The sequence below is a fragment of the Narcine bancroftii genome, chromosome 8 (genome assembly GCF_036971445.1).
Source record: "Narcine bancroftii isolate sNarBan1 chromosome 8, sNarBan1.hap1, whole genome shotgun sequence".
In the NCBI taxonomy this organism is placed as follows: domain Eukaryota; kingdom Metazoa; phylum Chordata; class Chondrichthyes; order Torpediniformes; family Narcinidae; genus Narcine; species Narcine bancroftii.
Window position 1 is genome coordinate 178,082,510 of NC_091476.1, and position 21,061 is coordinate 178,103,570.

General features: G+C 42.0%; 1 protein-coding gene across 4 annotated transcripts in view; it reads left to right on the forward strand.

Annotated features, from left to right (window-relative positions):
* Positions 1-21,061, forward strand: part of LOC138741619 (serine/threonine-protein kinase SIK2-like) — a 261,937-nt gene that overhangs the window by 69,657 nt on the left and 171,219 nt on the right. For 2 of the 4 annotated variants that reach the window (XM_069895961.1, XM_069895962.1), the window contains exon 2: positions 15,435-15,551. In XM_069895961.1, the coding sequence (XP_069752062.1) occupies positions 15,435-15,551 (117 nt within the window). Of the gene's footprint in view, positions 1-818; positions 949-15,434; positions 15,552-21,061 lie in introns of those variants that run through there. The other 2 variants (XM_069895963.1, XM_069895964.1) reach the window with 2 other exon arrangements.

The window sequence follows — 21,061 nt, forward strand, 5'->3', positions numbered from 1 at the left end:
GGTGGCCTCTATTAGACAAGGCATGAGGTCATGGACAGATATGTCAGTGTGGAATTAAAATGGTTTCCCAGCCTTCGTCTAGTCTCCCTAATGTAGAGATGGTTGCATTGGGAGCACTGGATGCAGTAAATGACCTCCTCATATTAACCATTGTTGCTTCACTTGGAAGGACTCTTTAGGGCCCTGTATAGTGATGAGGGAATCCATGCACATTCTCCTTGGTATTGCATGGATTTCTCCCAAGTGGTGTGGGTCCTCCCACATCCCAAAATAAGCAAATGGTCCATGTATGGAATGAGCTGCCATTGGAAGCTAAAGAAGTGGGTACAATTATGATATTCAAAAATAATTTGAATGAATGTGTAACAAAAGGTTTAAAAGGCTAGATATCCTCACAATCCGAATTTGTCATGAAATCACAAAATTCCGTATTTTGCAGCAGCAAAATCATAGTGAAAACATTCAGATTTGCAATTATCTTACAGCATAATATATTTTTTAAAAGTGCATGAAAAGGAAGGCAGTATCTTTGGTTCATTGATCATTCAGGAATCTGATGGCAGTGGGGAAGAAGCCGTCTCTGTACTGCTGAGTGCTCATCTTTAGGTCCTGCACCTCCTTCCCGATGGTAGCAGAGTGAAAAGGGCATGGCCTGGGTGGTGGGGGTCTTTGAGGATAGAGGCTGCTTTTTTTTAAGACACCACCTCATAGATGTCATCAATGGAGTGAAGTCTGGTGCTTGTGATGTCGCAGGCTGAGTTAACAACCCTCTGGAGTTTATTCTTGTCCTGAGATTTTGTGCCTCCATACCAGACAGTGATGCAACCAACCAGAATGCTCTCAGGACAGATTGTCAGAGATGTTGACATCCAGGAATTTGAAGTTCTTGACCTTCTCCACGACTGAGTCCTCTGAGGACATCTTGGTTTTGCTAACGTTGAGAGTAAGGTTGTTCTTTTTTTTAATATAAATTTTTTATTTTTCACACCATAAATCACAATAGCCATGATATACACTTTTTCTTTTTCACACATTTACAGTGACTTTTTCTCCCCCCCCCCCACTCCCTCCTCCCAAGCCACCCCCCCACCCACCCCCCCTCATCCATTTTAGGTATACAATCTAGGTTGCATTAATTCAGTCAGCCAACGTTGTCATTCAACAAAAATACACCAGAAATTCTACAGAGTCCATTCTTTTCTTTCCTTCTCCTTCCATCAACTTAGGTAATGTTTGTCCCCGGTAGGTTTTCGCTATTGTATTTAATGTAAGGCTCCCATACTTGTTCGAATATTTCAATATTATTTCTTAAACTATATGTTATTTTTTCTAATGGAATACATTTATTCATTTCTATATACCATTGTTGTATTTTCAAATTATCTTCCAATTTCCAGGTTGACATAATACATTTTTTTGCTACAGCTAGGGCTATCTTAACAAATCTTTTTTGTGCATCTTCCAAGTCAATTCCAAATTCTTTATTTTTTATGTTACTTAGGAGAAAGATCTCTGGATTCTTAGGTATATTGTTTTCTGTTATTTTATTTAATATCTGATTGAGATCATCCCAAAATTTTTCTACTCTCTCACATGTCCAGATTGCATGAATTGTTGTTCCCCTTTCTTTTTTACATCGAAAACATCTATCAGATACTGTTGGGTCCCATTTATTTAACTTTTGCGGTGTAATGTATAGTCTGTGTAACCAATTATATTGTATCATACGCAGCCTCGTATTCATTGTATTTCTCATCGTTCCAGAACATAATTTCTCCCATGTTTCCTTTTTTATCTTTATATTTAAATCTTGTTCCCATTTTTGTTTAGTTTTACCATTTGTTTCCTCATTCTCCTTTTCTTGCAGTTTAATATACATATTTGTTATAAATCTTTTGATTAACATTGTATCTGTAATCACATATTCAAGGTTACTTCCCTCTGGTAAACTCAAGTTGCTTCCTAATTTATCTTTCAAGTAGGATCTCAGTTGGTAATATGGCAGCGCTGTATCTCCAGTTATATTGTACTTATCTCTCATTTGTTCAAAGGATAAGAATCTACTTCCTGAAAAACAATTTTCTATTCTTTTAATCCCTTTTTTTTCCCATTTTCTAAAGGAAAGGTTGTCTATTGTAAAAGGGAGTAGCTTATTTTGCGTCAATATTAGTTTTGGTAATTGATAATTTGTTTTATTTCTTTCTACATGAATCTTTTTCCAAATATTGAGGAGATGGTGTAATACTGGGGAAGTTCTATGTTGTACCAATTTTTCGTCCCATTTATATAATATGTGTTCAGGTATCTTTTCCCCTATTTTATCTAATTCTAATCTCGGTTTTTCCCTTGTTTGATAAAAATCTGATAGGTATCTTAATTGTGCGGCTCTATAATAATTTTTGAAGTTTGGCAGTTGTAAGCCTCGAGAGTAAGGTTGTTGATGTGACACCACTCAGAGATGATCTGTCTCCCTCCTGTACTCTTCCTTATTACCATTTGTGATTCTGCCAACAATTGTGGTGTCATCGGCAAACTTGTAGATGGTATTCAAATTGTGCCTGGCCACACAGTCATACATCCTTGATTATCAGTGAGGAGGAGACATTGTTTCCAATTTGTACTGACTGGTCCTCTGGTGGAAAAAGTCAAGGATCCAGTTGCAGAGTGGGTTCAGTTTCAGTGTTTGTAGCTTCTTGACCAGCACTGAGGAAATAATGGTATTTAAGGGCTGAGCAGTAGTTGATGAAGAGCAGCCAGATGTATGAGAAGCTGTTTTTGAGGTATTCCAAAACTGAGTGGAGAGCCAGCGATATTGAATCTGTTGTGGAGTGATTGTGACGATAGGTGAATGGCAGAGGGTATAGGTCCTGACCATTTTAATGAAAGAAATCATGTTGGGGAAGGAACTTCCTTGGTCTGATCTGGACTGAGTTTAATAGAACACATGTGTACCTAAAGGTTCATCATTGAATTGCACAAATCCAAAAATGTAATTGCCGCATTTATTTTGACAAGAAGTCTGATATGAATGAAATTGACTTCGAATTGTCTCTATTTTCTTCATACAAAGAACCAAATAGGTTTTGTGCCCAGTAAATGTTTTGGAAAGTAGAATTAAAAACTGCGTTAGGCTGTGACAGAACATGTTTTCCTTGAAATTTCCCCAACTCTCTTAAAAGCCTCTCACATGCCAAACAGCCCCTCCCAATCAATCCTTTCAGGATTCTGCATAATGCTGTCAAAATTTGCCTTGCCCAAGAGAAGGAATTTAACTTGAGAACCAGTACTATGTTTACTGGTCCCAAAGTACTCTCCCACCGACATCTCAGTCATTTGTCTAGCCACGTGTCTCAAAAAGAGGTCAGGTGTTGCACCCTCACTAGTTGGATCATCTTCAAGTTGTTTGAAGATGATCTTTTTGACACATTCAATAACATCTGCCTCATCCAAGCCCTTTAGAGTCTTCAGAATCTCAGTCAATGTGAGGGAAATTGAATTCACTTCCTATTACAACCATGTCAATTCTATTGCTGTCTGTGATCTATTTGATTGTTCCTGAGGTGGCCAATAATACAAGTTTGTAGTGGCACTACATCTCCCAGGAGGCATCGAACTGGCCATGTGACGTCAGTGCGTGATGACGTCAACACATGTTGAGCGCGTGATTCTTGTTTTTAAAAGGTTGCGCAGGTGATAAGAGTAAATCTGTTTGATTCATTCTAGAAACTCTTTATGTAATTACTTCATCCTGGCCACAATGGGTGATCCCAAAGAATTCAAAAACATTTTTTTGGACAAACATGGACTCTGCAGCCATCACTATGAAGCTACCACCTTTTTGGACAGCTGAGCCTGAACTGTGGTTCCAAAAGACTGAAGCACAATTTCACCTTTGCAAAGTTGAATTGGACACCACTCGTTATTACCATCTTGTCAATCCCCTGGACCAGGTTGTCACTAAGCAACTCAGAAGTAATGGATGTTCCTAGCATAGAAACATAGAAGATAGGAGCAGGAGTAGGTCATTCGACCCTTCGACCCTAGCAGCTGGCGAAAGGCCCAATATGTTATTTGAGCAGCTCTTTTTAGAGCGAATGCCAGATGACGTTAGGCTCTTGTTATCCTGGTATTCATTTGAAGACCCAAGGGCTGTAGCTGCGGAGGCAGACATTCTATGACTGGCTAAAACACTGCACGGAAAGACAAGTTTGCACAACCAACCCCTCCTATATTGACCCCACGTCACACTCTAGTGCTCTTAGCACATCATCTCCTCCAAGCAGGAAACGCCCCAAGATGAGCAAGCAGCCTGTGGACACCTTGTCTTGGTGTTATTATCACAGACGTTGGGGAGTAAATGCCCACAAGTGCCTTCCACCCTGCATGTTTGCGGGAAACGCCCAGGCCAACTGCCAGTAAGGGCTGCGGCTTTTGGCAAGAAACCCGCAAGCCTACAAATGGGACCAGTTGTCCCAATGAAAATTTCTGGTGGACATGGGTCCACCCCCAGTTTTGACACATACCATCCTACCCCAAACGTGCAACTACAAGCAGTTAACAGTTCCAACCTTCTGACCTTTGGCACCAGAGAATCATCTCTGCACTTGGCCATTTATTATATCAGCAGTATCCCGACCTTTGGTGCAGATTTTCTTCAGGCTCTTTCATTCCTCGTCGACTTAAAAGGGTGTTGGCTAATAGATGGAACTACTTTTCAGACTATTCCTCTGGCAGACGCCTATACCCCTGCTCTGTGCCTTTAAACATTAAGTAAACCTGCTTTGCGGAAACTGCCAAAAATGTTTGGCCTGGAAGTCAGCCTGAAGAAAACTGAGGTCCTCCATCAGCCAGCTCCCCACCATGACTACCAGCCCCCCCACATCTCCATCGGGCACACAAAACTCAAAACGGTCAACCAGTTTACCTATCTCGGCTGCGCCATTTCATCAGATGCAAGGATCGACAATGAGATAGACAACAGACTCGCCAAGGCAAATAGCGCCTTTGGAAGACTACACAAAAGAGTCTGGAAAAACAACCAACTGAAAAACCTCACAGAGATAGGCGTGTACAGGGCCGTTGTCATACCCACACTCCTGTTCGTCTCCAAATCATGGGTCCTCTACCGGCACCACCTACGGCTCCTAGAACGCTTCCATCAGCGTTGTCTCCGCTCCATCCTCAACATCCATTGGAGCGCTTACATCCCTAACGTCGAAGTACTCGAGATGGCAGAGGTCGACAGCATCAAGTCCACGCTGCTGAAGATCCAGCTGCGCTGGATGGGTCACGTCTCCAGAATGGAGGACCATCGCCTTCCCAAGATCGTGTTATATGGCAAGCTCTCCACTGGCCACCGTGACAGAGGTGCACCAAAGAAAAGGTACAAGGACTGCCTAAAGAAATCTCTTGGTGCCTGCCACATTGACCACCGCCAGTGGGCTGATAACGCCTCAAACCGTGCATCTTGGCACCTCACAGTTTGGCGGGCGGCAACCTCCTTTGAAGAAGACCACAGAGCCCACCTCACTGACAAAAGGCAAAGGAGGAAAAACCCAACACCCAACCCCAACCAACCAATTTTCCCCTGCAACCACTGCAATCGTGTCTGCCTGTCCCGCATTGGACTTGTCAGCCACAAACGAGCCTGCAGCTGACGTGGACTTTTTACCCACTCCATAAATCTTCGTCCGCGAAGCCAAGCCAAAGAAACCTGTAGATGAATTCACCAAGCTGTTGGAAGATTTTCCTGAGATTACTACTCTACATTTTCTGCATCCACTGCAAAATACAGTATTACTCATCACATTTATACTAAGGGCCCTTCTATCCATGCTAAAGCATGCTACATGCCTCCAGAGAAGCTGTGCTTAGCTAAGGAAGAGTTTGCCAAGATGGGGGAACTAGGCATAATTCGTAGTTCTGACAGCCCCTGGACATCTCCATTATGTATGGTCCCGAAACTCAATGGAGCTTCACTACCTTGTGGAGGTTACAGGCAGCTTAATGACGCCATCATCCTGGATCGTTATCTGATGCCACATATTCAGGATTTCTCAGCCAATTTGCATGCAACGATCTTCTCCAAAATAAACGGTGCATGGCTGTCACCAAGTACCAGTAGAGCCTTAAGGTATTCCAAAAACAGCAATAATTGCCCCGTTTGGGTTGTTTGAATTTTTACGAATGCCATTCGAATTAAAGGATGCCACTCAATTATTTTAATGGGTGATGGATGCTTTAGGATGTGGTATGACCAATGTCTTCATTTATCTCTATTACATTTTAATGGCCAATGGGACTAAGGAAGAACATTTGGAACATTTTCATACGCATTTTATATGTCTTCAAAAGTTTTGACTGACCATCAATCCGGATAAATGTGTTTTTGAACAAGAAATATTGATTTCTTGACTCTGCTGCCATCCAAAGTTGATAGTACTCAAGACCTGCTACAGTTAAAAGCCTGCAGAAATGCTTGGGAATGGTAAATTTTTACCATTGGTTTCTTCCGGGAGCAACTCATCATGAAACCTCTTTTTGATTTGCTGTCCAGAAACACTAGAACCACACATTGGACTTGAAGACAAAAGATTTGCTGACTTATGCCATTATCTCAGCTACTCATATCTTCGTCTTTGGCTTGACTTCGCGGACGAAGATTTATGGAGGGGGTAAAAAGTCCATTTCAGCTGCAGGCTCGTTTGTGGTTGACAAGTCCGATGCGGGACAGGCAGACACGGTTGCAGCGGCTGCAGGGGAAAATTGATTGGTTGGGGTTGGGTGTTATAACCATATAACCACTTACAGCACAGAACAGGCCAGTTCGGCCGTACTAGTCCATGCCGTAACAAATCCCCACCCTCCTAGTCCCACTGACCAGGACCCGGTCCATACCCCTCCAGTCCTCTCCTATCCATGTAACTATCCAGTCTTTCCTTAAATGTAACCAATGATCTGGCCTCAACCACGTCTGTTGGAAGCTCATTCCACATCCCTACCACCCTTTGCGTAAAGAAATTTCCCCTCATGTTCCCCTTATAATTTTCCCCCTTCAATCTTAAACCATGCCCTCTAGTTTGAATCTCCCCCACTCTTAATAGAAAAAGCCTGTCCACGTTTACTCTGTCTGTCCCTTTTAAAATCTTAAACACCTCTATCAAGTCCCCTCTCAATCTTCTAGGCTCCAGCGAAAAAAGCCCCAGTCTGCACAACCTTTCCCTGTAACTCAAACCTTGAAATCCTGTCAACATTCTCGTGAACCTTCTCTGCACTCTCTCTATTTTGTTTATATCTTTCCTATAATTTGGTGACCAAAACTGTACACAGTACTCCAAATTTGGCCTCACCAATGCCTTGTACAATTTCATCATAACCTCCCTACTCTTGAATTCAATACTCCGATTTATGAAGGCCAACATTCCAAATCCCTTCTTCACCACACCATCTACCTGAATATCAGCCTTGAGGTTACTATTTACCATAACTCCTAAATCCCTTTGTTGCTCTGCACTCCTCAATTGTCTACCATTCAATGTATATGACCTATTTAAATTTGCCTTTCCAAAATGCAGCACCTCACATTTCTCTGTATTAAATTCCATCAGCTATTTCTCAGCCCACACCTCCAGCCTTCCTAAATCACCTTTTAATCTACGGTAATCTACCTCACTGTCCACAAAACCACCAATCCGCAAATTTGCTTATCCAATTCTCTACCCCTACATCCAGATCGTTAATATATATAACAAATAATAGTGGACCCAGGACCGAACCCTGAGGAACTCCACTGGTCACCGGCCTCCAATTGGACAAACAATTTTCTACCACTACTCTCTGACACCTTCCATCCAACCACTGCTGAATCCATTTCACTACCTCCTTATTTATACCTAATGCCTCCACCTTTTTTCCTAACCTCCTGTGGGGAACTTTGTCAAAAGCTTTACTAAAGTCTAAATAGACAACATCCACAGCTTTCCCTTCATCAACCTTTTTTGTAACCCCTTCGAAGAACTCAATCAGGTTTGTCAAGCATGATCTACCCCTGACAAAACCATGTTGATTATTCCCTAGCAATCCCTGTACCTCCAAATATTTGTAAATACCATCCCTCAGAACACCTTCCATCAACTTGCCCACCACAGACGTCAGACTCACGGGCGTATAATTCCCAGGTTTACATTTAGACCCTTTCTTAAACAGTTAGACCCTTTCTTAAACAGTTTTAAATGTAGCCACCGCCCTTTCTACAGACGCTTCCAGTTGGCCGTAGGAGGTGCACTTCATCAATATATCAACGGGCAATGGAAACTGTTAGCATTCTTCAACTGCCATCTTTGTGAAGCTTTGGATAAGGAGCTTTTGGCTATTTACTTGTCTATTTGACACTTCCATTATATTGTTTTTAGAGTGCAGAGATTTTACTATGTACTCCGACCTCAAGCCCTTAATATTTGCATTTTCCAAGGTTGCAGTGCCCTGGTCAGCTCGACAACAATGGGAATTATTCATTTCTGATTTCTCCACAAGAATATTACATATTTCTGGAAAAGACAATGTAGTAGCTGATACTCTTTCCCGCTCTGCTCAACTTGAGGTTTTGTCCGTCGATCAAGGTATTGACTTTGCAGCTTTGGCCGTAGCCCAAGAACGTGGCCATGAGATAAATGCCTATCTGATTTCAATCATGAACCTACATTTGAAAGATGTCCAGTTTGGAGTTGATGGCAAACTACTCCTCTGTGATATATCAATGGGACATCCACACCCAGTAGTTCCAACATCATGGAAACATCAAGTATTTGACTCTGTGCATGGTCTCTCATGTCCGCTCGTATGGTTTCGGGCAGGTTCATGTGGCACGGTCTTAAAAAAAAGACATTACACAAATGGTGACGTCCTGCATTGCCTGCCAAAAATCAAAAGTTCAGCGACATACTAAGGCACCACTGTAGTCCTTCCCTGCAATAACACAGCGTTTGCTCATGTCCATTTGGCATCGTTGGTCCACTTCCTGTTTCAAGATTCGAGGCCATGCCTATGGTAGATGCTACTATAGACACTTGTTCTCAGGTGTTCCTCAGTTCCTGGGTGTCTTGTTTTGGTTTACCGATGCATGTTACTTCAGATAGAGGACCACAATTTACTTCTTCACTGTGGACGGCCTTATCTCGTTTGCTCGGTACAACAATTCATTACGTGAATGCCTATCATCCCCAGGCCAATGGAATGGTGGAAATATTTCATCGATATCTCAAGTCAACCTTGATGGCTTGGTTAGAGGACTCAAACTGGGCTGATGAGCTTCCCTGGATATTAGTGGACATTAGAACAACTCCAAAGGAGGACCTTAAATCATCATCTGCAGAGCACGTGTACAGTGCACCATTAGTGGTTCTAGTGGAGTTCGTCCCCTACCTTTACAACTCCAGCAGTGATCTTAAGAAACTGTTGAGCAGGCTAAGGGAGACTGTAGGAAAATTGACCCCAATACCACCATTGTCTTTTGTGCCTCAAGACTTTAAAAATTGCGAATATGTTTTTGTCCTAAGGGGGACACTTGGTCAACCTTTATAGATGCCTTACAAAGGATCTTATGGGATACTCCGACAAACTAGGTTAACCTGTGTTTTGGACTGGAGGGAAGCCACAGTCACTATTGACCAGCTCAGGTAGACAAGTCTTTCCCACTGCAGCAGCCAACATTGCAGAGGTCGACAACAGAAAAGACAGACAAACCTTTCTGCCGGTGGGGTGGGGGGCATGTAGTGGTGCTATGGCAGCACTACAACTCCCAGGAGGCGTCGAACTGGCCATGTGGCATAAATGCGTGATAACGTCAGAGCATCTTGAGCACGTGATTCTGGCTTTTAAAAGGTTGCGCAGATGATGAAGAGTGAATCCATTTAATTCACTCTAGAAACGCCTTGTGTGGTATTGTGATTCCAGTGGCCACAACCCCATCAAAGTAATTATCCTCTTATTTCTATGCTCCACTTTTATATCTTCACTGGACAACCCTCCAAAAATATCCTTTCTTCGTAATGCTATGATGTTGTCCCTAATGAAAAAGACAACATCCTCTCTTCTTTTGTTTGTTTCGGTGCGGACTAGAAGGGCCTAATGGCCTGTTTCCGTGCTGTAATTGTTATGTTATGTTATGTTATGTTATCATATCTGTAGCATATGTGACCTGGAACATTGAGTTGCCAATCCTGCTTCTTTTTTCAGCCATACTTCCATTATGACTATACTGTCTCAGGTCATGTATCTAACCATGCTGTGAGTTCATCCTTTTTGTCAGACTTTCCACACTGTTTGATTTGTCCCTACCCCTTCCTATCAGTTTAAAATCTAAGTTTTCAAGGTTCCTTTCTTTCATCTAAGTAATATACCAAAATTTGTTTTATTTTGTTAGCCCATAAAGACACACAAGGAAACCCCATTAGTCAGATAGATACCCCTATCATGAAGTAAAGGTCAGTCCCTTCAGAGATATTTGAGTGTCCATGAATCCTGCCATCTCCTCTGTCAATGTCCCTGGGGACTACGTATGCAGGAAGTGTGTCCAGCTGCAGCTCCTGTTTGACCGCGTGTCGGCACTGGAGCATCCGGGATGCTGAGATGCTGGTGGATAGCACCTTTAGTGAGTTTGTCACACCACAGTTTCAGAGGATAGAGAAGGATAGGGACTGCGTGTCCAAAAGTAAGAAAAGTACTGGGAAGGTAGTGCAGGAGTCTCCTGCAGTCATCTCCCTGCAGAACAGATATGCCGCTTTGGGTATTGTAGGGGAGATGGCCCACCAGGAGAAGACAGCAGTAACCAGGATCATGGCACCGTGAGTGGCTCTGCTGTGAAAGAGGGCAGGAAAAAAGAGTGGCAATAGTCATAGGGGATTCAGTTGTAAGGGGAATAGACAGGAGTTTCTGTGGCTGCAAACAAGATTCCTGGTTCTTATGTTGCCTCCCGAATGCAAGGGTCAGGGATGTCTTGGAATGGATAGAGGACATTCTGGAAGGGGAGGATGAACTGCCAGCTGTAATACTTCATATCGGTACCAACGATATTGGGGAAAAAAAAGGGATGAGGTCCTGCGAGATGAATTTAGGGAGTTAGGAAATAAATTAAAGAGTAGGAACTCAAAGGTAATAATCTCTGGATTGTTACCAGTGCCATGAACTAGTCTGAGCAGGAGGGAAGGCTTTAGATTCTTGGAACATTGGAACCAGTCCTGGGGCAGATGGGACTGGTACAAAAAGGATTGTCTACATCTGAGCAGGGCTGGGACCAATGTCCTTGGGGGTTTTTTCCGCTTGCGCTGTTGGAGAAGGTTTAAACTAATGTGGCAGGGGGATGGGTACTAGTCCAGAGAAGTCAGAGGGGTGTAAAAAGAAGACAGAGGCAAAAGATAGCAAGGTGAAAAGCAATAGTGACAGGCAGGTAAGACTGGGGCTAAAATCAAAAAGAGATACTTATTTACATAATGGTAAAAGGAATAAGAATGTGGCTAAAGTAAGTCTGAAGACCGTGTGTCTCAATGCAAGGAGCATTCGTAATAAAGTGGATGAATTGAATGTGGAGATAGCTATTAATGGCTATGATATAGTTGGAATCATGAAGACATGGCTTCAAGGGGACCATGACTGGGAGCTCAACATTCGGGGTTACTCGACATTCAGGAGGGATAGACGGAATGGAAGAAGAGATGGAGTAGCATTGTTAGTTAGGGAACAGGTGAATGCAATAGAAAGGAAGGACATTAGCTTGGAAGATGTGGAATCAATGTAGGTAGAGCTACGAAACACAAAGGGGCAGAAGACGCTAGTGGGTGTTGTGTACAGACCACCTGACAGTAGCAGTGAGGTTAGGGATGGCATTAGGAAGGAAATTGGTAATGCGTGCAACAATGGGACTGCAGTTATAATGGGTGATTTTAATCTACATGGAGATTGGGTGAACCATATTGGTAAGGAGGAAGAGGATTTCTTAGAATGCATGCGGGATTGTTTTCTAAATCAGCATGTCGAGGAACCGACGAGGGAACAAGCCTTTCTAGACTGGGTACTGAGTAATGGAAAAGGATTAATTAACAATCTTGTAGTGAAGAACCCCTTGGGCAAGAACGACCACAATATAGTGGAATTCTTCATTAGAATGGAATGTGATAGAGTTGATTCATATACAAAGATTCTGAATTTGAAGAGGGGTAACTTTGATGGTATGAGATGTGAATTGGCTAAAATAGATTGGCAAATGGTACTTAAGGACTAACGGTAGAAATGCAATGGCAATCGTTTACGGATAGATTGGAGCAAGTACAACAAATGTACATCCTAGTTTGTAAAAAGAATAAATCAAGAAGGGTAGCGCATCCATGGCTAACAAGAGAAATCAGAGAGAGTATCAAATCCAAAGAGGCAGCATATAAATTAGCCAAAAAAATATATATTCCTGATGATTGGGAAGAATTCAGAGTTCTGTAGAAGAGGACAAAAGTATTAATTAGGAAAGGTAAAAGAGATTATGAGAGGAAGCTGGCTGGAAACAAAAAATGATTGTAAGAGTTTTTATAGATACGTTAAGAGAAAGAGGTTGGTTAAGACAAATGTGGGTCCGTTGCGGACAGAAACGGGTGAATTAATCATGGGGAATGAGGATATGACAGACTGTCTGAATGACTACTTTAGTTCTGTCTTCACCAAGGAGGACATAACTAATCTTCAGAAAATTGTTGAGGATCGGGGACCTAATGTGAGGGAGGGTATAAAGGAAATAATTGTAAATTGAGGGATTGTATTAAATTGCAGGGATTCTTTTCTTTCTTCTTTGGCTTGGCTTCGTGGACAAAGATTTATGGAGGGGTATCTCCACATCTGCTGCAGGCTTGTTGGTGATTGACAAGTCCGATGCAGGACAGGCAGGCACGGTTGCGGCGGTTGCAAGGGAAAATTGGTTGGTTGGTGTTGGGTTTTTCCTCCTTTGTCTTTTGTCAGTGAGGTGGGCTCTGCGGTCTTCTTCAAAGGAGGTTGCTGCCCGCCGAACTGAAACACCCCCCCCCCCCCCCCGGGCTGAATGGTCTGCATCCAAGAGTGCTGAAGGAATTAGCCCAGGAAATAGTGGATGCATTAGTGATAATTTTCCAAACCTCCTTAGATAATGGATTAGTTCCTGAGGATTGAAGGGTGGCCAGCGTAATTCCACTCCTTAAGAAGGAAGGGAGAGAGAAACTGGGAAACTACAGACCAGTTAGCCTGACATTGGTCGTAGGGAAGGGGCTAGAATCAGTTGTTAAAGGTGCAATCGCAGTACATTTTGGAGAGTAGTGGTATCATCGGACAGAGTCAGCATGGTTTTGTGAAGGGAAAATCATGTCTGATGAACCTCATAGAGTTTTTTGAGGATGTAACTAGTAGAGTGGATCAGTGGATGTGGTGTATCTGGACTTTAAGGCATTTGATAAGGTTCCGCACAGAAGACTAGCGTACAAACTTAAAAAGCATGGTATAGGAGGTATGGTATGAAAGTGGATAGAGAATTGCTTGATGGACAGGAAGCAGAGTAGGTATAAATGGGTTTGTTTTGGAATGGCAACCTAGTGGGGTACTGCAGGGCTCTGTGCTGGGGCCACAGTTGTTTACAGTATATATCAATGACTTGCATGTGGGAATAGATAGCAGACAACACAAAGTTGGGTAGTGGGGTTGGCTGTGTTGAGGATGCTAGGAGGGTGCAGAGTGATTTGGAGGTAAGAACAGGAAAGAGGACTATTATATAAATGGTATCTGTTTAGGAAAAGGAGAGATGCAGAGAGACTTGGGTGTTGCTGAGTATCAGTTATTGAAAGTGGGCATGCAGGCAGTGAGGAAGGCAAATGTTATGTTGACATTCATAGCAAGAGGATTTGAGTACAGAGATCTGCCAGCTGTACAGGGCCTTGGTGAGACCACATCTGGAGTACTGCGTGCAGTTTTGGCCTCCTTATCTGAGGAAGGACATCCTCGCCATGGAGGGGGTGCAGAGAAGGTTCACTAGAATGGTACCAGGGTTGGAAGGCCTTGAATATGAAGAAAGGTTGGATAGACTAGGCTTGTATTCTCTGGAATTTATAAGATTGAGGGGGGATCTTAAAGAAACATATAAAATTCTTAAGGGTTTAGACAGACTAGACGTAGGTAGGTTGTTTCCATTGCTGAGAAAAACCAGAACCGGGGTCACGGTTTAAGGATAAGGGGAAAGTTATTTTAGGACTGAGATGAGGAAAAGTGTCTTCTCTCGGAGGGTGGTGGATCTGTGGAATTCTTTGCCACAGGAAATAGTTGAGGCAGGTTCCTTTTCAATATTTAAGAGTAGGTTAGATTTGGCCCTTGTAGCTAAGGGGATCAAGGGGTATGGGGAGAAGGCAGGAACTGGGTACTGATCAGCCATGATCATATTGAATGGCGGTGTAGGCTTGAAGGGCCAAGTGGCCTACTCCTGCACCTATTTTTCAATGTTTCTATGCTTATACTTCCTGTGTTCTTGTAATATCTGTCGCTACACTCTTGTCTGTTCCAGTGGTGAACCCAGAGCTCCAGCTTCATTAACTTCACCTTTTTCACCTGCTGCAACTATAGCTTTGGGATATGGACTTTGGAATCTGTACCATGTGCATGCAGAAAGGATTAGTTTTGATTGGCATCATAGTTGTGCAGATATTTTGGCTGTTCTTGTGCTGTATCATTCAATGCATTTTCTGTAATGTTGGAAATTTGAAACAAAAATGAAGTTTTCATGGAAAATTTAGTTGTTATGCATGGAACAGAAATAGAGGGTAAGAAATTTTAAGTGTGGAATCTGAGGAAAAATTGTGCCAGAAGTATTCGATTCCATTTAATTTCTGTACAGAAAAATATAGTTTGTCCTTTGGTTCAATATTCCAAGACGAAGAAGGGAAATGTGCTTCTCCTTTTGACTGAATAACCTGCTCTGTGCTTCCAGCATTTTCTGTCATCGCTTAAATCAATAAAAATGAATGAAAAACAAAATTATTATTTCATTGAACATTTTATTTGCATTTTTCAAAGTTGGAAAGTAAAACCAACAGCTTGACTTGCAAGCAAAACCACAAAAATGCCTGAAGAACTCGAGAGGTCTTGTAATATCCATAGGAGGTAAAGATATATCTCCAACTTTTCGTGTATGAGCAAGTACCTTGACACTGTGAGACCTGCTGAGTTCGTCCAGCATTTTTTTTTGTTTTTACAACAATCACAGCATCTGCAGCTTTCGTGTTTGTCCTTCAATGTAGAGAATTTAGGGCTCTTGTAGCAAGCAGGCTAACAAAATAGTAATTAAACCCATTAACTCTTTATGACCATGGGAATTCAGAGAGATCGGGACTTGATCTATTTGCATGTTTAATATTTTTCTTTTTCTTTCAACTGGACAACAGGTTGCAATAAAAATCATCGACAAGTCTCAACTGGATGCTGTGAATTTGGAGAAGATCTATAGAGAAGTGCAAATAATGAAACTGCTGGATCATCAACACATCATCAAACTCTACCAGGTAATGAAATCTAACTGAATTCCTTTGGTTTTGGTTACCTTCTCTTCCTCTGCAGCAGGAAAATCTTGTTATGCTTTTTGAAAAGGATGTCAAGCAGTAGGTGATATTCTAATTGGAGAGATCCGGTTAACCTGGTTTCTACCTGCCACAGACTCCAGATGTAGTTGTTCCATTCTGTTGACATAGAAGAGGTCATTTAGTTCCTCAGTCTGCTCTGTCTTTCAGTCAGATTAAGGCTTGTCAGGAAAGTCCTTCAAAAAAATGTCGACATATAGCACGGTAACAGGCCATTTCAGCCCAAGAGTCCATGCTGCCCAATTTACACCCAATTAACCTACACCCAAGTAGGTTTAAAATGGTAGGAGGAAACCGGAGACCCTGAGGAAAACCCATGGGAAGAATGTACAAACTCCTTACGGCAAGGAATTCAAACCACAGTCCCGATGGCAAGCAATGTAAAGGCATTGCGCTAACCTCTATACCAACCATGCTGCCCTTTTTTAAAAGTTCAGTTTCACAACTTCATATTTCCTTTAGAATTTTGTGTGTAGGAATTGCCTTCAACTATTGTTGGGTGTGGCTTGGATTAGAGAGCCATGTCTTAAAAGCAAGGTTGATTGAACTCTAGCTTTTCTCTTTGGAGCGACATAATAGATATACAAGGTCATAAGTGACCAGCACCTATTCCTGGGGAACAATAGCAAATTCCAGAAGACATCAGTTTCAGATGAGGGGAGGAACACTTTGGGGAGATTTCAGACGCAAGTTTTTTTATTTAAACCAAGTGGTGAATATCTGGAATGTAGTTGGGGATGGTGGTGGAAGCTGGAACAATAGGAGCATTTAAAAGAAGTACATGGAGTAAAGAAAAATAAAGGTTTATGGGCATGAGGTTAGAACGTATAGCGTTATAGTACAGTAGCCCACAATAATGTGCTGACCTATGGAAACCTAGTTCACAATAATATTATTTTTCCCTACCTCAATAGATTGGGTTGGATTAATGATGGAGTAGGTTTATATTGGTGAGCACAAAATTATGTTAAAAGGCTTCTACTGTGCAATATTGTTCTATACTAACGACATTGTCATCCAAATGTTTCATGTAGCTGGCAAACAACAGCACTGATCTGTGGCACACTACTACCCATAGGCTTTCAATTCGAATAATAATCTTCCACTGCTACTCATTGACTCCATCCACCAAACCTTTTCAAAAGCTTTGTTAAAATTTTTCGCCATGTCCTCATCAGTCTTCTTAGTCACTTTTGCAATTAAATCTCAAATCAAATTTGTGAAGCATAATTTCCCACTCTCAAAGCCATGCTGATTTTCCTTAATCATTCCTTGTTTTCTAAATGGTGATAGATTTGCACCTCTGAATCCCATCCAGCAACTTTGGTCCACTAATGTTATGTTCACTGGCCTAAGGTTAACTGGCTTGTCCTTTTTTAAACGAAGGCTCACCATAGTACACTACATTTCTGATTATCTGAAACGCTCAGGACCAGTCATGTATCGGTTCACTGCATTTTTCAAATAACTGAGAAGTGGCTTTAAGTAACCCAGTAGCATCAGATTTCTATCTGCTGACGCCTATCCTGCCCAAGACCCCGAGGTTCCTGCTCCTTCCAACGTCGTTGATCCCCGACACCCCACCATTGTCGCTGAACCTGCCCGGCTCCAATCCCAGACACCATTGTCGCCAAACATGCCCGGCTCCAATCCCAGACACTTCCCCACCGTCATCATTGATCCTGCCCAAGATCCCTCCTCCTGCCGCTGTCGCAGATCCCCAAAACTTCCCCACCATCATCGCCGAACCTGCCTGAGGTCACCGCTCTGATCCCAGCCCAGTAGCATCATCATAAAACAATAACAAAGAACAAGGGAAGATTTTTCAAGCATGAAATAAAATTTCTTACCTTGAGGGGGACTAATATCTTTGGTGGGTAGCTCCTCCAATGGGTTTAAACTAGTTTGACGGGGAGGGGAACCAGAGTGTTAGAGTAGATAGTGGGGTGGAGGATGATAAAGGTCATGCAAGGACTGCAAGTCTAGACAGCAATCAAAGGTTTGTACATGATAGAAATGCTCTCAGACGTATTTATTTCAATGCAAAGAGAATTGTCAGAAAGGCAGACGAGCTTTGGGTGTAGATTGGCACATGGAATTATGACATTTTTAGTATTAGTGAGACTTGATTATAGGAGTGGCAGGACTGGCAGCTCAATGTTCCGTGGTTCTGTTGTTTCTGACGTAATAGAGGGGGAGAGGTGGCATTGCAGGTCGGGGAATATATCACAGCTGTGCTTAGACAAGACAGCGAAGAAGGTTGTCTATCGAGGCCATATGGGTGGAGCTGAGGAATGGGAAAGATGTGACCATACTGATAGGGTTGTATTATAGACCATCCAATAGAGAGAATTGGAGGAGCAAATCTGTAGAGAGAGAGCAGACCGATGTAAGAAACAAAGTTGTAGTAGTAGGAAATTTTAACTTTCCACATAGTGACTGGGACTCCCATATTGTAAAAGAGCTGGATGGCTAGGGGTTTGTCAAAGGTGTTCAGGAAAGTTTTCTAAATCAATCTATAGAGGTACTAACGAGAGAGGAAGCAATACTTGATCTCCTATTAGGGAACCAGACAGATCAAGTGATGGATGTCTGTGTTGGTGAACATTTTGGGACCAGTGACCATAATGTCATTAATTTCAAAGTTAATTATGGATAAGGAAAGGTCTGGTCCTTGGGTGAAGATTTTAAATGAGAGAAAAGCCAATTTTGTGGAAATGAGAGAAAGGATCTAGGAAGAGTGCATTGGGATAAGTTGTTTTCTGGCAAGGATGTGTTCATTAGGTGAAGGCCTTCAAAGGCGAAACGTTGAGAGTGCAGAGTTTGCATGTTCCTATCAGAATTAAAGACCAGGTTTACAGGCATAGGGAACCTTGGTTTTCATGGGATATTGGTGATCTAGTTAAGAAGAGAGAGTTATATAGCAAGTATAGGCAGCAAGGAGAAAATGAGGTACTAGAAGAGGTAAGAAAATACTTAAGAAGGAAATCAGAAAGGCAAAAAGAAGACATGAGGTTGCTTTGGCAGATAATGTTAAGATAAAACTGAAGAGTTTCTATAACTATGTTAAGAGTAAGGGACAAAATTGGTCCCCTAGAAGATCAGAGTGGTCGTCTACACGTGGAGCCTAAAGGGATGGGGGAGATCTTTAAAAAGTTGTTTTTTTACATCAGTATTTACTCAGGAAAATGGCATGGTGTATAAGGAAGGAAGGGAAACAAGCAATAGAGGCATGGAACATTTAGAGATTAAAGATGAGGAGGTGCTTGCTATCTTTCAGCAAATGTAGATAAATCCCCAGGGCTGATGATATTCCCTTGGATATTGAAGGAGACTAGTGTAGAAATTGCAGGGGCTCTGGCAGAAATTTTTAAAATGTCCTTAGTCACGGGTAAGGTGCTGGAGGATTCAAGGGTAGCTCGTGTTTTCTCTTTGTTTTTTAAAAAAAGGCTCCAAAAGTAAACCAGGAAATGACAGGCCAGTGAGCCTGACGTCAGTGGTGGATAAATCGTTGGAGGGTGATCTGAGAGAGAAGATATTTGGACGGCCAAGGGCAGATTAAGGATAGTCAGTATGGCTTTGTGCCTGGTAGGTCATGTTTAATAAATCTTAATTTTTTGAGGAGGTTACCAAGAAAATAGATGAAGGAAAGGCTGTGGATGTTGTCTACATGGATTTTAGTAAGGCCTTTGACAAGGTCCCACGTGGGAGGTTAGTTCAGAAGGTTCAGACACTAGGTATCTGGAGAGGTTGTAAATTGCAAAGCTTCAGAGATCTTTGGGGAATGGAGTGAATGTGAAATATTAATGAATCATGCATTATTACTCCACAATCATTCCTATTCCTTTGTCAACTCTCAACCAAAAGTGAAATAAAGTCCAGAGTTAATTTTGCACTGCAGAAAGGCTGTCTAGTCTTTAGCACTTAAGCCAATTTTTTTCAGAGAGAAATCATTACCGTATCTACTTGCGTAATAGTCGATACCATGTCAAAGTTAACACACCCTTCCGATCTTTGCCCCCAAAATCTGGCAATTTCCATGTATCATGTGTAAAAGACCCCACCCATCAGAGCTCTTGACATCCTGCATGTGGACTCTTGCCTAGTAGTCCCTGGCCGCCTACTCATCTGAGCACCCAACAGTGGACTCTCACCTAGGTCCCATGCCACCCACCCACCAGAGCTCCTGACAACCCAACCATAGACTCTAGCCTAGCTCCAGATGCCCTGAATACAGGCTTGCCACCTGTTTCTGGCCGCTCGACATCAAACCACCCGACGCCCTGAATGCAGACTTACCTCCTGGTTCCAGCCGCCCACCCATCCAAGCTCCCAATACCCAGAACACTGACTTGCCACCTATTCGACCTCCTGACACCCATAAAGATGAAGTTACTTACCATGGTCAAAACTAATATCTGTGTGATCCCCTAAATTTCACTGTAAAAATTGGTCCATTACGTGGATATATAGGATAAGTGCACTCTATATAAGCCATGCAATGTATTCCTTTAAGTATATATCTTTTATATCCTATTGCAACTATGTTTGAGAGAGAATGCTTGATCTTAACTTGCGCCATTTAAAAAAAAACTTGTGTTATCTACTTTCTGCACATTATCTTAAATTTAGCTCCTCTAGTTAAGTTGCTGCTTTCAGAGGTACTTTATCTTCAGTTTGTTTTGGACACTTTCCAGATTCACATAATCTTTTTATGCTTTAAAAGAGAACTAGTCAGTATTTCCTTGTCAGTGAAATCTCCCTTTTCTGAAACATTCTAATAATTTTATTCATACCTTCATAACTCTATTAATGTCCTTTCTATAATGTGTGCTCACAAGAGGGCACATTGCTCCAACTGGTATCTAACAGTGACTTCACAATGATTTGGTATAATTTCCTTGGTTTGTAGCTGTAACTTCTTTGTCCTCAGAAATGGTATATCCTGCCATTTAATAAGATTGAACAGTTTGCTTCATGGTGTTATGAGCCCAAAGGACCCCAAAACGCAGCAGCAATAGATATTCACCATGAGAAGTAGTTACTTAAACAAAAGTTGTTTTTAATTATCTTTAAACATGAAAACAGAATCAAACTTTAACTTATCACGATTAACGTAAGCCCCTTCTAATTCTAAGTGCACGTATATGAAGTGTGTGTAAATTTAAGAAAAGTTCCTTGGTTCACAGTTCAATCTCACTTCTCATTCTTCCAAGTTCTCTGGTTGCAGGCAATTCTTATACTGTGCACAGAATTTAACATGTATAAAGTTCACCAGGTTTTGGTGCTTGAAAGGTAAATGTTTACCGCTCAGAAAGGTTCTTGTAGGTTTGCAGAGAGAGAAATGTGTTGTTCCAGGATATCCACAATTGAGGTACCACTCAATGTCTCGCTGAGGAAACTTGCCCCATCAGGTTTCTCCAGATGAGAACCTC